This window comes from Pristis pectinata, chromosome 5, assembly GCF_009764475.1.
Source record: "Pristis pectinata isolate sPriPec2 chromosome 5, sPriPec2.1.pri, whole genome shotgun sequence".
NCBI classification, from domain to species: domain Eukaryota; kingdom Metazoa; phylum Chordata; class Chondrichthyes; order Rhinopristiformes; family Pristidae; genus Pristis; species Pristis pectinata.
This window is the reverse complement of record NC_067409.1, coordinates 48,458,025-48,473,994: the sequence shown is the minus strand read 5'-3', so window position 1 is coordinate 48,473,994 and position 15,970 is coordinate 48,458,025. Positions and strand designations below refer to the sequence as shown.

Sequence of the window (15,970 nt, the reverse complement as noted above, 5' to 3'; positions counted from 1 at the left end):
TAGGAAGGGAACGACAGTCCCAAGGCATTGTTTACTTCTTTTTTCCTCTACCTCCCATGGAAAAATCACTTAACTTTTCCTTTTCTCTGCAGCATCATGCAAACCCCAAGAGTACAGCTGGACATATGCTCCAAACCATCTGTTGATAATTCCCGCAAGATCACAAGACAAGGGAGCAGAAGTAGGCCATTCAGCCCATCGAGTCTGCTCCAAAGAAAAGGAAAAAAGAAAAAGAAATGAGAAATTGGGGGGGGGGGGAAAGCAAAAAAAAATCTAACCCCAATTTCCGGCCTTATCCCCATATCCCTTGATACCCTGACTATTTAGATATCTATCTATCGCTTCCTTAAACACCTCCAATGACCTGGCCTCCACTGCTGTACGTGGCAAGGAATTCCACAAATTCCCCACTATGAATAGTACAAGCTTAAGCCATGTTAACAGATCATTTGATTTTCAGATGCCCCCCAGAAAATGAATTGTAAGAGAATGGTGGCTATTCATTCAGTGCTTATCAACAACATTTCAGGTAAATCAGAAGAGTTAATGTGTGAAGAACCAATGCCTCTGGACTATGGGCTGTTATCTAGTGGTGATCTGTGATGTGGCTCCCCAGCCCTGTGTTGCTGTATCATCGTGTTCCAATGGCAATTAATAATCCTAGGAGTACAAACCACTAGATATCACTTCTTTCATTATTTGAGGATCTTATCATACTTTTTTTTGCCTGCACAACTACAAACATTTGTATTTTATATTTTAGATGACAATACAAGTAAAAAAATCCTTGTGATCAGTCATCTAATACAATTTCAATTTCAAGAGTGAAGCTCAAGGTCACCAATGAATTGTAAACATATCACTCAACTTTGAATGGAGCAGTTTATAGCACACCAACAACCTATTTTGTAGATAAAATACTTTTTGATGCAGATGATGAAATGATAAGTGACAGAGTTATAACTCACACATTTCAGAAGGAATCTTACTTGTTCAACAGTGCCCGGGTATTAACATTGTGGTGGGAATTGCTGCCTTCTTTATTCACTATAAATGACCTGAAGGGTTACTATTCACATTGTAAGTTCTTTTTGTAAGACGGGTATGTTCTGTTGCTTTATCATGTTTTATGTATTGTTTGACAAAAAGGCCTTTTTGGATTTAAACTTTATTAAAATAAAATCAAATTTGGGAGATGCTACTAATACATCTGTGTCTTTTTTTTCCAGTGTCAATTCTATAACTGCACATGAATCCTCAAAAGGTTTGAATGTCAAATAACAGGGCGAGCTTCCAATTCCTGATACCAGTCACACTCACAATTTCCAACCACTTGTAAATTGGTGCTGATGTGCAGTCCTCGCTACTGACAATAAACACAACAAACACAGATATGACCTCTGTTTACAACGTGGCTCCTGTTACAAAGCTGTTTAGATATGGATTTAAATGCTCACTCTAATTAAAACATGCAGAAATTGCCTTAATTCTGAATGGAAGCTTGACAACTTACTCACATTATGTAGTTCTTCCAAATTCTGGTAAAAATTCTGTCAGCCAACTCCATCAACCTGACGTTGTCCAACATTCTGCTACTTATGTTCCATTTGAAAAATGTCCTGTCTCATTCACCCATCGCCCCTGTGATTGCTGATTGACATTGGATCCTAGGTAAACAGTATCTTGATTCTAAAATCCTCAACCATGTCTTCAAATCCCACCATGTACTCACTCCTCCTTGGCTCTCATCTCTTCCAACCCCATAACTTTATAAGCATCAATTCTTTTTTGCTAGTACTCTTGCAATGGGCATTTTACTCAAAGTCCATATAAATGGAAATTGTTGCAACCATAAAGTGCAGAGCAATGCTTTAGTAGTAGACTGATTACTGAAATGAACAGGAGGTTAGCTGCATTTTCCAAACAACCATGAGAAGGCAAATGGAGGAGAAGAAGGCTGCAGTTAGGAAGCTATAATACTGGTGTCCAACCAGTTTGGGAGGTGGCACATTTTTTATTTTGGGGTTGGGGGTTTCTTTGCTTTGCCCCATAATGTATGATAGGTAAGTAGTTAGTGCAGTTGGAACATCTGGAATGCAAACATCAGCAATGTTAATCCTCTGCAAACCAATGTCCATCTTGCTTGCCTATAAAGATTATATTTATAAAAATGTGAAATATGATATGAAATATGGGTATATAAATGTCAATAATAATCTCATAAACAAAATACATTCTTTTTTATTTAAAAGAGATAAATGCAGAGATGCAAAATCAGAGTGAGTCTTGACTTGGGAAATAGAGTGCAAAGGGTAGTGGGGATGTGGGAACTGGATTTTGTGTTTTCCTCTCTGGATTTGCTTCCCTGCTGCTCAGCCTGCCTGCCCCTATATCATCTTTTAATTTTATCCATAACACCCTCCACCGTTCTCTCCCCAGTCATCTCTCCAATAGACTTGTTAACAGGTTTGACAGGATAGATATGGAGTTCATGGTTCCTCTGAGTGGGATGTCTAGCACCAAGTACCACAATCCCAAAATAAGGGACTGGCCATTCTGAATAGTTGAGAAGAAATGCCTTCTTCATCCAATCCTTTACCCAATAAGGGTGTGGAAGTTCAGTAGATTCAAGATGGAAATTGATGGATGTTCAGACTTGAAAGAAGTTGAGTGTTAAGTGTTGAGTGCAGGAAAGCTTGTACCAAGGCTATTTTTCTGTTCTTATATTCTCATTTGAGTAAACACTGCACAAATCCTGTCAACGTGCACCATTATTGTGATGCCCCACTCTGCCAAACTCCCCAAGACCAGCTGCAGAGTGGGTCAACAGCATGCAGACTCAAAGCAGCTGCCTGCACACTTTCAGCTGCTACTCCTTTGCAAGCCTTCCAATACCTGATACAACCGAGATTATGAAGCATGGCACCTTTTAACTGCTGGGCCCCTAAGGCATTCTTTTCTGAAGGTGAGGGAGAACTTCACTCCATAGCAAGCTGTCTTCTGGGCTGTATCCTATTCTTATCCACTGGATGTATCACAAAATGCTGAAGCCCCTCACTCACTCAACTATCCTGGGGGCTAATCTCTCTATTGGGTATTTGGTTGTGATAGAAAGTGTAACGATGTTTCCTACAAAGGAATATCCTTCTTAAAGATAGTTTCTTTCAATTCAAAAGTTCCTTGAAGGGAAAACAAAAGAAGGCCTTAGGATGACATTGCGAGACTGCATAGCGTAGAAGATATGCAAAATGATATTGTCAAGTCTGTATGTTCTGTGCTTTTTAGTATCTATTGAAGGGGTATTTGTTATTTCCCAATGACCTGTTCAGAGAAGCTCTCAGTATCCATAACAAAATGAGAACACAAGAAGTAGAAGCAAGAGTAGGTCATTTGCCCTCTCATTCTTGCTATGTCATTCAATATGACTGGGGCTGATCTTTTGCCTCAGTGGCATTTTCCTTCCTTAACCCAATAACCTTTAATACTTTCCTGATTGATTTCTGCTTTGAATATACTGAGGGACTGAATGTCCAGGGCCTCCTTGGGTGGAGAATTCCTGAGATTCACTACCCTGGATAAAAAAAAAATCTTCTCATCTCAGCTCTGAATGTCCAATCCCTTAATTTGAGTCTGTGACCCCCTGTTATAGACACCCCAGCCAGGGAAAACATCATTCCTCCACCTACTCTGTCAAGTCCCATACAATGTTTGTACATTTCGATGAGATCACCTCAACTCCGGAAAGTACTAGCCCAGTTTGCTTAATCTCTCCTCAAAGGATAAATCCCACTCTTCCAGGAGTCAATCTGATGGATTTTTGCTTAATTTTCTTTATCACAAGTATGTAATCCCTTAGGTTGGGTGATCAGACTTGAACATAATATTCAAGGCACGGTCTCACCACGGTCATGTATAATTTCAGTAAGAACTGATTCTGATGAAAGGTCACTCATTAACTCCATTTATCTCTCCACAGATGCTGCCTGACTTGCTGAGTATCTCCAGCAATTTTTCCTTTTATTCGATCTCCAGCATCAGCAGTTATTTTTCTTGGCTTTTCTATGGGTTGATAAATGACAAGTTACATTAATGTGACCCAAAGGCCAAATAATTATAATCCCTGACAAGAGAATGCTTAAACACCTACTCTTAGCATTGCATTAACATCGCCAAGTCCTCTACCATCAACATCCCAGATTCATGTCTGACCACAAGCTGAACTCCACAAGTCACAGAAATATTGTGGTCGCAAGACCACAAGAGAAGCTGGGTATCACACAACTCACTTTTACATAGAATAGTACAGCACAGGAACAGGCCCTTCAGCCCACAATGTCTGCACTGAATATGATGCCAAATTAAACTAAATCTCTTCTGCCTGTACATGATCCATGTCCCTCCATTCCCTGCATATTCATGCGTCTAACAGCCTCTTAAATGCCACTATCGTATCTGCTTCCACCACTACCCCTGGCAGCTGGCTCCAGCCACCTATCAACCTCTGTGCAAAAAACCTGCCCTGCATATCTCCTTTAAACTTTCCCCTTCTCACAAATGCATGTCCTGTAGTGCCCTTATGGCTCATATCCTGTAATCCAGGCAACATCCTGGTAAACCTCCTCTGCAGCTTTTTCAAAGCTTCCACATCCTTCCTGTGATGGGGTGACCAGAAAGGCATACTATTGACTCCTAAAAGTCCTTATGCCACCTGCAAAGCACAAAACAGGAGTGTGATTAAATATTCTCTACATGCTTAGATAAATGAGGATTCAACAGCACTCATAAACTTTGCTATCATCCAGTTCAAAAATGATACTGCCTCCACCACTGCACACTGTAGCTGGAGTGTGTACCATCTTCAGAGTTCACTGCAGCAGTTTGCTAAGGCTTCTTTTATATCTCTTGCCAAACCTGAAACCATTATCACCTGGAAAAATAAGAGCTGCAGATATATTGATACAAAAGTGGCTTGATTTTTGGAGGCAGAGGGTGGCAGTGCACAGTTTTCTTTTCCAGATTGAAGGCCTGTGACCAGTGGCGTGCCACAGGGATTGATGCTGGGCCCTCTCTTGTTTGTCATATATATTCATGATTTGGATGAGAATGTAGGTGGCATGATTTGTAAATTTGCAAGTAATACCAAAATTGGGGGTGTGGTGGACTGAAGAAGGTTGTCCAATGTTACAACAGGATATAGATCAACTGAGGAAGTAAGCAAGAGAATGACAGATGGAATTTAACTCAGAAAGGTATGGAGCGATGCATTTTGGTAAGTTAAACCAGGGCAGGACTTAACACAGTGAACAGCAAGGCCCTGGGGATTGTTGTTGAACAGAGAGACCTTTAGGGTACACGTACATAGTTCCCTGAAAATGGGAACACAAATAGACAAGTGAGACAGGCCCACGCCTTCATTGGCCGAGGTGCTGAGTATAGGAGTGGGGACATCATGTAACCATTGTACAGAATGTTGAATAGGCTGCACTTGGAGTATTGTGTGTATTCTGGTCACCAGGAAGGACATGGTTAAGCTAAAGACGGTACAGAAAAGATTCACAAGGATGTTACTTGGATTAGAGGGCCTGAATTATCAGGAGGGTTTGGATAGGGTAGGTCCATTTTCCCTGGAGCAAAGGAGTTTGGGAGGTGACATGATAGAGATATATATAATTATAAGAGGCCTATACAGAATAGATAGTCAGTGTCTGTTTCCAGTGGTAGGGGTGTCTAAAACTAGAGGACATGGGTTTAAGGTGATAGGGAAGAGGCTTAAAGGAGATTTGGGGAGTAAATTTTGCACACAAAGAGTAGTCGGGATCTAGGATGAGCTGCCAGAGGAGGTGGTGGAGGTAGGAACAGCAACAACATTAAAGAGGCAACTTGACAGGTACTCCAATGAGCAAGCCTACATGGAGATGGAATTAATGCAGGGAAATGGGATTAGTATAGATAGGCATGATGGTGGGCATTAATGTGGTGGGCCAAAGGGCCTGTTTCTATGGCTGTACAAATCTATGATTCTATTGGAACACAACCACTTGCAAGTTCTCACTGAAGTCAGGCAACAATGTAACTGAGGAATATATCAGTGATACTTCGTTGCCACTGATTTCAAATATGAGAGCTCACTACCCAACTGCTCTGTGAGACATCTTTCACCACAAGGACTGAATAAGTTAAGATGGGGAAAAATGCTTCCTTTACCAGTAATGTCCACATTCTGTAATTTAATTTGTGGGAATTCTTCCAATTCATGACATAAAAGCAATAAAAGAACATAAGAAATAAGAGAAGGGGTACACCAGATGGACCACTTTGCCTTCTATAGCATTCACAATGGAACTTTTACATCCATTCTCATTTTCCACCTTATCACCATATTTTTTTGATACTTTAAGTACCCAAAAAACCACTGAAATGGGGTGACAGCCCTCTGGGTGGAGACTTCCAAAGATTTACACTACTTGGTTGAAGATTCTTTAATCAGTCTAGAAGTGTCAAACCACAAACCACATTGTCGATGACGCGTTGTATTTCTAAAGGGCATATTCAGTATTTCGGTCATTGCTAGCTCTTAGCTATTGCTAGTATATATGTTTAACTTCTAATAAGATCTGACAAACACAGAAAAAACTGTCCAATTTAATAAAGTTTATGAAGAGATAACAATTCCAAGACTGAAACAAGGAAGGTAACAAAATTAAAAGATGCAGAAACATAAACTGCTGGATTGGAAAATCTAATCTCAATTATTATAATCCATAACTGCCAATGCTGTAATCCATTTAAGCATAACTAAAGCAAGAACAGACTGACAGATCTAAATGAATCATATTTGTGCAATTTTCTATTTAGTGGCACAGCTTGCCTCCTTTGCAAAGCAATTAAAGGCATTTATAAACACTGTATTCAACTGTCAAGAGCAGACAACATCATAAATCCGGCACATTATTACCTGCTAAAATTTGCATTGATCTGGTCATGAAAGGAAGGCAAACAAAGGCTGAGGATTTATTTGTTTTCATACTTGGTGGCAATTCTTCTTTTCTATCATATTGCTGAAAAAAATCTAACATTGCTTACTTGACAAAGATTTGCCATTGAATAATTGCATTGAAACGAATTATAACACTTTACAAATTTGTAACTCCAATTCATAAAATAGCTCCTTGGATCTTTTTGCCCAGATTGGGTCTTGCTAAGACAACTCAACTCTGAACAGGCTTGGATCAAACATTGATCAAAGAGCAGAATTCCAAAGTCAGGTGAGAATGACTGCCCTCAAAGTAGCATTTCACCATGTGGGGCACTAAGGAGCCATGGTAAAACAGAACTCCATGGACATCGAGGAAAACTCTCCTCTGAATCAAATCACACCTTCAAGAAGATGGTTGTGGTTGACGGAAGTCCATCATCTCAGTTCCCGCGTATTGCTGCAGGAATTCCTCAGGTCAATGTCCCAGACCCACCCATCTCCAGCTGCTTCATCTTTCATCATAAGATCAAATGCAGAGATGTTTGCTGATGATTAAATAATGCTTATGTTCATCCAAAACTCTTCAAGGATGAAACAATCCATGCTTGCATGCAAGAAGAGCTGGGCAACTTTCAGACATTGGTTCTTAAGTAAAAGGTAACATTCAAGACTCACAAATGTTGGACAAAGACCATCTCCAACAAGAGAGAATGTAACTACCTAACCTTGATATTCAGAAGTATTATCATCACTGAGTCCCCCTTGGGGTTAATATTGACCAGACATTTACTGGATTGGCTGCATAAATACTTTAGTTAATGATCAGGTATCCTGGATGACATCTTTCTACCTATCTACAAGGTACAAGAGACATGATGGAACACTCTTCACTTTTCCTGGATGAGTGCAGCTCCAATACTGCTCAAAAAGTTCAAAGCAGCCATTTGCTTGGTGCCTCATTCACCACCTCAGATGTCATTCCCTTCACCACTCTATGTACTATCTATACAATGTATACAGCAACAGAGCAAGGCTTCTTCAACAGCGTTTCCTAAATGTGAAAGCACAAGGATAGAAGACCTTGGCAATGTCAGCACCAGCAAGTTCTCCTCCAAGTCATAGACTACGCTGATTTGAAAGTATATGACCTTTCTTTCATCATCATTGGATCTAAATGCTAGAACCTCTCACTCAACTGCACTGTGAAAATATCTTCATGACAAGGAGCAGGGATTTAATGGGGGGGGGCGCGGGTTAATTTAGGCATGAGAAATAACCTTGGCTTTTCTAATGACACCACATCTGGTACGAGAATTAAAATAAAAGTTTTATAATCCTCAACTTGCTGAAGATAAAGATTCTTCCAACTTTCTGTTGTTCCGCTGGAAATGATATAACTGTCTGTCTGTATTATCAAAGTAAATGACTTTGTTGGGTTTTTTTCTCATTTCTTTTCATTTTATTCAATGAAAAGGCTACTACCATTTAATTTCCTCAGTAGAATCAATGACAGTACTATTTAGAAAACACATGCACTGATCCAGATTTCTTTTCCTTCAACCTGGCTTCACTTGACAAAAAAAACCCTCAAAGGAATCCTCAACATGAACATTGCTTTGATCTGTGCATGGATTCATCTCTCAAATGCTCTGATCTTGCTCAACTTTCTTTGTAAACAACACTCTAAACAGGATCTTGAGGTTAGACTCCTTTTTCCACAGTAACCTGCAACGTTAGCAATCACCACTCACATCATAGGTTCCAATCAATCAATTTCTAGATCCTTGATCATTTCAGATCTTTCCAAAGGCTTACTCACACTACCTGATCTACCTTGCAACCTTTTTCTAAATCATTCATTTCATTACTGGGCAACAGTATTTTAAACTAATACTTTTTTTTACCCTTTAGATTACCCTCTCAAATTATTCATGTCACCTTCCCACACCTGTTTGATTTTGAAAGGCCTGATATAAAGAGGGCAACATCTTTCAGCAACAAATTTTGTCTCATATTCCAGCTGCCACCACATCCCATTCCTGAAGGAAATAAGATTCATCATCTCTCCATCTCCGGGAATGTTGGGTCCTGCATAGCTAAATTTCCAAATAGGCTTCAATAAAGGCACAAAAGGCTGTATAAGAGTGTATACAATAGTGTATGCAATAAAAGTATATGCAATAGACTGGCTGGGCAGAGTATGTACATGATGGAGAATGAGATACATTCACACTGGCAAAGCATAGTTATTATTGGAAGCACCTCTGCATGGAGTATAGTCTGAAATCAAGTCTCACAGGATTTTTTACTTATTAATTTTTCAGGATCTGAGCATTTATTGCCCAGTTAATTGTCCTCAACATGGTGATGGTGAGATGCCTCCTTGATCCAATACAGTCCTTCTAGTGAATGTAATCCTGCAATGCTTTTGGATAGGGAGTTCCAGGATTTAGACTTGTGACAATGAAGGACAGTTACAGTATATAATTCCAAATAAGGATATTGTGTGACTTGAAGTGGGTCTGCAGACAGTGACATTTTCATACACCTGAAGCCCTTGTCCTTGTTGGTGGTAAAGGTCATGGATTTGGGAGATGCTGCTGGAGCAGTGTATGCGATTAGCTGCAGTGCATTTTGTAGATTTTACATACTGTGCATTAAAGGTAGAAGGAAGGAATATTTAAAGAGGTGATGGCTTGCCATTCAAGTGGGTTCCTTTGTCCCGGACAGTGTCAAGCTTCTTGAATACTGCTGATGGCATTATCAATGTCACCTTCCATCACTTTGTTGATGAGTGACAGAAGACTTATTAGGTGGTAATTAGCTGGATTGGATTTGTTCCGCCTTTTGTGACTAGACACCCCTAACGAGATGGATGATAGCGTTATAACTGTACTGCAACAGTTTGGCGAGAAGTACATCTAGTTCTGGAGCGGAGGTCATCAGTACTACTGTCAGGATGTCGTCTGGTCCCATAGCCTTTGCTGTATCCAGTGCTCTCAGATGCTTCTTGATGACACGTGGAGTGAATCAAGTCAGCTGATGACTGCTTTCTGTGATGGGGAACGCAGAAGAAAGTCAAGGTGGGTCAGCGAGCTGTCACATCTGCCTGAACATGGTTGTGAACCTTGGATCTTACCTTTAGTACTCACATTCTGGGCCCCACCATTGCTGAAATTGGGGACGTCCTTGGAGCCTCCTCCTCCCACTAGCTGTTTAATTTTCTACCACCATCCACGACTCAATGCAGCAGGACTGCAGAACCTTGATCAGGTCCATTGGTTATAAGATCATTTACCTCTGTCTACTGCATGTTGTTTTTGCCATTTATCATGTAGTGTTATGTTACATCTTCACCAAGCTGGCACTTCATTATTTAGGAATGCCTGCTGCTGTTCTTTGCTTCATCACTCATTAATCCACGCTTGATTGCCTGGGCCTGATTTGCATTGGAGTGAAGGATATGCCGGACGATGGGTTTGCAGGTTGTGTTAGTAAACAGTTCTGCTGATGGTGATGGATGCCCAGTCTTGAGCTGCCAGATCTGTTCTGACAATACCCCATTTAAAACAATTATAATGCCACACAGCACAATGGCAATGTGAAGCAATGTAAAGATGGGAACTGTTCCCCTTCACCATCTGCATCAATTATTTAAATAGAAATATCATGGGAATAATTTTTAAACTGATTAGTAAAAGTAAAAAAAAAACTTGTTCTTCAGACTATAAGTAAGTTGGTAGCGTGATGTGGTTGCATTGTGGAAATAGCTAAATATAATTCAATTCAATATGAATAAATGTTCTGGGAAACCTGGAGCTGTGAAAATTCTGAGCATTATATATGATTTAGTGTTCCCCACTTAATCCCATGGAGCAGAAGAGGGGTAGGTAATTATTGCTCACTTAAAGCCTAGAACCAACATCACAAGGGCATTTGGCTATAGCAATTATATAACAGATGAAAAATATGACTCCTACAGTCATTAATACCACAGAATACCAATATGTTATGACAGGCTTAACCTCAGAACTATCATACCACTCCTTTGTCATGAACAAATCAAGAATACTACATTCAGTTTTGATCCTATCACATAATGATAGAAAATCTTTGAAAAAAAAATTAAGGGTGTGCAACCAGCTTAAAACCAAATTTTAGGGAACTATATCATCATGTTAGGGTGAGCATATTGACTGAATAAGTATGGATTTCAAGGTGAATTTCCAATTTACTGTGTTGAAAAGAGTAGTTGAAACACCACCTAAAAATTCTAGTAAAATTGTAGGCACCAGGGACAGCTTCCTTGAGTAGTAGAATTCTCTTTAAATTCTCTCTCAAGCCATAATTGGAGGCCTATCTGTTATTTTAATGCAAGATCTGTGTCTAGGAGTAGTGGCAGCTTCCCTACAAGGCTAGCTTAGCTTAGATTGTCATTTTGTTTTCATGTGGGGCGCAGAGGAGCAGACACCCACCCATTTCATCAGATTGTTTATCTGACTGCTGGGGACTGTTCTATTGCTCCCTTAATGGGTTCCTGCTGTTCATACATTCAGGCACACATCACCCTGCCTTTAATACAGTGTTTGCAATAGACACTCTGTATACTTACTTCACAACTCCCACAGTGCAGTTGCGAGCCTGATCTGAAACTCATGACTGCCATGTATGGTTGCTTGGAGTTGAAAAATCCTGTAGTAAAAGAGAGGCATATCTTGCCACCCTCACAGGGAAGATGCTTTAGTCAGCACCTCTCATGAGCCAAAAATATCAGGCATTCTCCCTGGCCCAAAACACTCCCAATTACTGGAAAATGTTCCCAAGATTCTCCATCCATTTCTACCACCAGTTGCCCCTTCAGGCCGCTAACCAAGCTGTCAATTTGGCAATTAGACGGATAACAGAAAAACATTAACATAACAAGGTTAGGCATTTATCCAACTGAGAGACTTCTGTTACATGGAAACAAAGAAGAGAAATTTAACAGAAAAGTTTAAAATTATGAAGGATTTTAACAGGGCAAATAGGGTTTCCTCTGTCTGTAGAGTAAGCAAGCAAAGGTTAAAAAATAACTGACGAAAAAGAATCAGAGGGGAGATGAGCATAACATTTTAAAGTGAGTTGTTTAGATCTGGAATGTGCTGCCTGAAAGTGCATTAGAAGTAGATTCAACAATAACCTCTGGAAGGAAATTGTATATTAACTGGTAAAGGAAAAATTGCAGGTCTATAGTTAGTATGGGACTAACAGGAATGCTTTTTCAAAAGGCCAGCACAGGTATGAAGAGTTGAAATACCTCCTTTTGTGCGACATGATTCTGTTCCAGCAGGGAATTATGAACAAACAGAATATGAGCAGAAAGAGATAGATCTAAGAAAGGCCAGAAGAATCCATGAAGAGTGCTTGAACAAGAAGAAAGTACACATGGAAGCTTCAACACAGAACCAACTCATTTGACCCAATCAATCTATGTCGGTGTTTACCGCTCATCAGAGCAAAGCATCTTGTTTAAATTACATGCTTCTCAGATCGTTTCATCCACCCATCCAATCTAATCTAGAATGGTGACATGATTTCCATTTCCTCTCCAAAAAAGATTCAACTGACATCAGTTTTGAATTTTTTATATTTAATCTTTGTATGGCCCCTCATCCTCGATCTATGAATTCATCAAATTCAATCCATCCCCTCAACTTCTGAAATCAATGAAGGTCTACAGACTCAATATGACTGAGATACTGATGATAACTAGGTGATAAAGAGTGCGCCGTAACAAAAAGTCAGTGATTTCTTCATCAAAATTTCACCCACTTCTATTTCAAAATGATGACATAAATTTGGATGGTGCTTCACCTTAACAACAAAATAGTAAAGTGTATTATAATTTGCTTTCCTTTAAAAAAGAATCACTAATCTACAATGATCTGTACCACATGAAGTTCATCCAATTTTCTCACAGTTGCACCTTTAAAACCACAACAAATCCTAATTTGAGATTAATTCCAGTTTTTGTGCATGTTAAGAACCACCTTCTTTACATACAGCGGATACCTGCGGGACTGTCTCCATTGTAAGGTTAGTGAACGTCAAGGTCAAGCTTATCTCCCTATAGGGAGCAGTTACATCAAAGCCAGCATCTGGGAAATGCTAATAACCATGACTAATAGCAATGAGTGTGGGCTGAAGTATTTCTGCATTTTCTTTACTTTGAAAAATTGTGAATAAAACTGAGGTGAGGAAATATTGTCCTTCGGAGTTCAATTACTTACGTGATTGTGTCAATCATATCTAATCCCATTTCAACACAGCAATGAGCATGGTCTGTTTTCGGCTGAGTTAGACCTGATACACAATAATAGCAATCTCCAAGGATCTTAATTCTTCGACAGTGATTCTCCTGCCACAAAAGGAAAGAAAAATAAAATGAATTTCAGGAGTTAAATGGTTACTTTCTGAGATTTTTCTAAGTTCTTCAGAAATATATTTGCAAAATTTACTAATGAAATTACAGTTAGCAAGAATTAGTTTATTTGAATCCAAACATAATTAAACTCACTAACTGCATAAGTCACCTAACATTGAATAGCCTTTTTTAAATGATTAACTGTACCCTTTCCATATCAACTATTTGGTAATCAGAACCAAGGTACCTGCCTTAGTGAAATTTTGGGGGATTTTCAATGATCAGACATTTAGCATTATTTAGTTTGGCACCCAGGTTGAGAAAGGTACTTGGGTGGGACAAAGAACGGTCATTGAAGGCCTTGGACACTGCTGTGGTGCAGAGCTGCCCGAAATTGGCAAAGAAATGTTATTTATTTTTTAAATACCATCTTAGCTTGTGCATGAGAATTACCCTTTTATTATTAAATTCATTGAGCATCCAATGCCTTGGCAACTCCAGATGACATCAGTGCACAAGCATGTTCCAAGCGTATATGGTAGCCCATGTGCAAGTGAAGTAAAATACTTTAGGCAATGTGTGACCGCCAATACAGTACGCACTACTGCATATCCAATTTCACTTTCCACTGAAAAGACTCAAAAGTGCTATTGCAAAAGGGATGACTGATAGCCTGATCTTGAAGAATTTCCTGATCTAATCCTCTGGAGGTGTGGTTGGTGTTACGGACTCAGTGAAAGTCCCTTTAAGATAGAGAGTGTGTGTGTATGTGTGTGTGGGGCGTGCTTACGTCAATAGAAGATAAAGGACGTAATGACGTTGTTGAAGAAGAAGAAGAAGAAGGAGAGAGAGAGAGAGAGAGAGAAGGGAGAGAGACACCAGCCTGCTAGTTTTCTCTATCGATGGATGAGAAACAATAACTGTGTTTGCCACAGAAATCCATGTATGGAAGTTGGAAGTAATCCGGTGGAGTTCACTTTGTTGCTGATCTGTAGAGGGAAACAGGTATTTGTGAGTGGACGACCACGATTCGGATGCTTTTCGGGGTGAGGAAGTCACTATCGAGTAAACCCTGAAGTGTCGTTTGGGTTCCATCGTGGAACATTTGGATTTCGTATTTACTCTCCCTATGTTCTCTACATCTACGTCTTATCTTCTGACAACGGTGGTTGTTGAAGAAGCCCTTGCTCATGTTTCACCTTATGGCTTGCGGAACTGAACTTTAAGAACCATTCCTGAACTGGGAGTTTTGGACTTTGTCACACACACACACGAAGAGTTTAGTTTTGGGGTTAACGTTCGAGGTTTAACATTTTTGAATTCTAACATACTAACATTTTTACTTTTATTTTTCATATTATCATAAGTAGTGATTAATAAAATAGTTTTTAACACTAAATCATGCTCAGTGTGTTTCTTTTGTTGCTGGTTCGTGACATTGGGAGCATCGTAAGAGATAAAAATCTACTATTGCAAATAGCTAAGGACATCCTGGTGTATGACCCATGCGATGCCAGACTTGTGTTTTCAGTACCTTTATTAAAACCTTGGTTTGGAGCATCATCTTTAGTAACAACCCAAAACTAGACTCAAAAATTGAACCTATATTTGCATCCATTTTGCTAATGTCTAATTAAGTCCAATTTAATTCCAATATATGTAAAATATGTGGGAATAGCCTAAGAACTGAGGGACAAGAAAAGTGCAAAGCCTACACCATTTCTTATAAAAATTTAAGGCGCAACTAATTTAACTTTATTCATTTTCATGTAGCACAGTGTACTTAAGAACTTACAATTGGGGAAATTCCTCAGTCATGACATGCATAAGCTATAAAAAATACATTAAAAGGAGAAATAAAATTGAGAGCATCTCATAGTGACATTTAGAGAAGGCTAACAAGTTGCAAAGAAATTCAAGGAAAATGGCTGGACATTTTTTCAAAAAGGCATAATTTGAGAATACTCTCATTTCAGAGTTGAGGATGTGCCCTGTTTTGTGACTGAAGATTTGTTCAGAAGGATCAGAAAGTAGTTATAAAACACTGAGGAAATTTGAGTGTACAGTAATTCTGCAACTAATGTACACTTGGACAAAATTCTACAGTTTTTTTTCTGCTGTATAATTGATTTGTAACATGGTAACATATGTTTCTACACTCAACTCTGGAAGAATACGCCTTCTATACAATTTCCCATTGTGATTACTTTTTATCCTGATTTGAGCACTTAAGCATTAAAACCTTTTATGTAATCTATTGAGAAAGAAGTTCTGAAGATAAAGATTAATCTTTAATGATATAATTGTAATAGATACCAAAGGCTAGTTTGATTCTTAAGTCCCCCTTTCAATTCTGTCCTTCACCATATTTTTCTGCAAGAACTTCATGTTCTAAATGTTTTAATTTTGTACAAAAAAGCATATATTGTTTCTGTAGATTTTATGCCCTGAGTTCCTTGTTTCTCCCTCTCTCGTCCTCTTGTTTTTACTTCACCTTCCTAATCCCAATTGATTGAAACGTTTAAGATCCTGAGGGTCTTCACAAGGTGAACATTGAGACGACGTTTCCTCATGGGAGAATTAACAACCAG

The 15,970-nt window shown here is 39.2% G+C and overlaps 1 protein-coding gene across 3 annotated transcripts in view; it reads right to left on the bottom strand.

Annotated features, from left to right (window-relative positions):
- Positions 1-15,970, bottom strand: part of LOC127570410 (adenylate cyclase type 1-like) — a 176,984-nt gene that overhangs the window by 104,966 nt on the left and 56,048 nt on the right. For all 3 annotated transcript variants that reach the window (XM_052015965.1, XM_052015967.1, XM_052015966.1), the window contains exon 5: positions 13,246-13,373. In XM_052015965.1, coding sequence (XP_051871925.1) covers positions 13,246-13,373 — 128 coding nt within the window. The remainder of the gene's footprint in view (positions 1-13,245; positions 13,374-15,970) is intronic.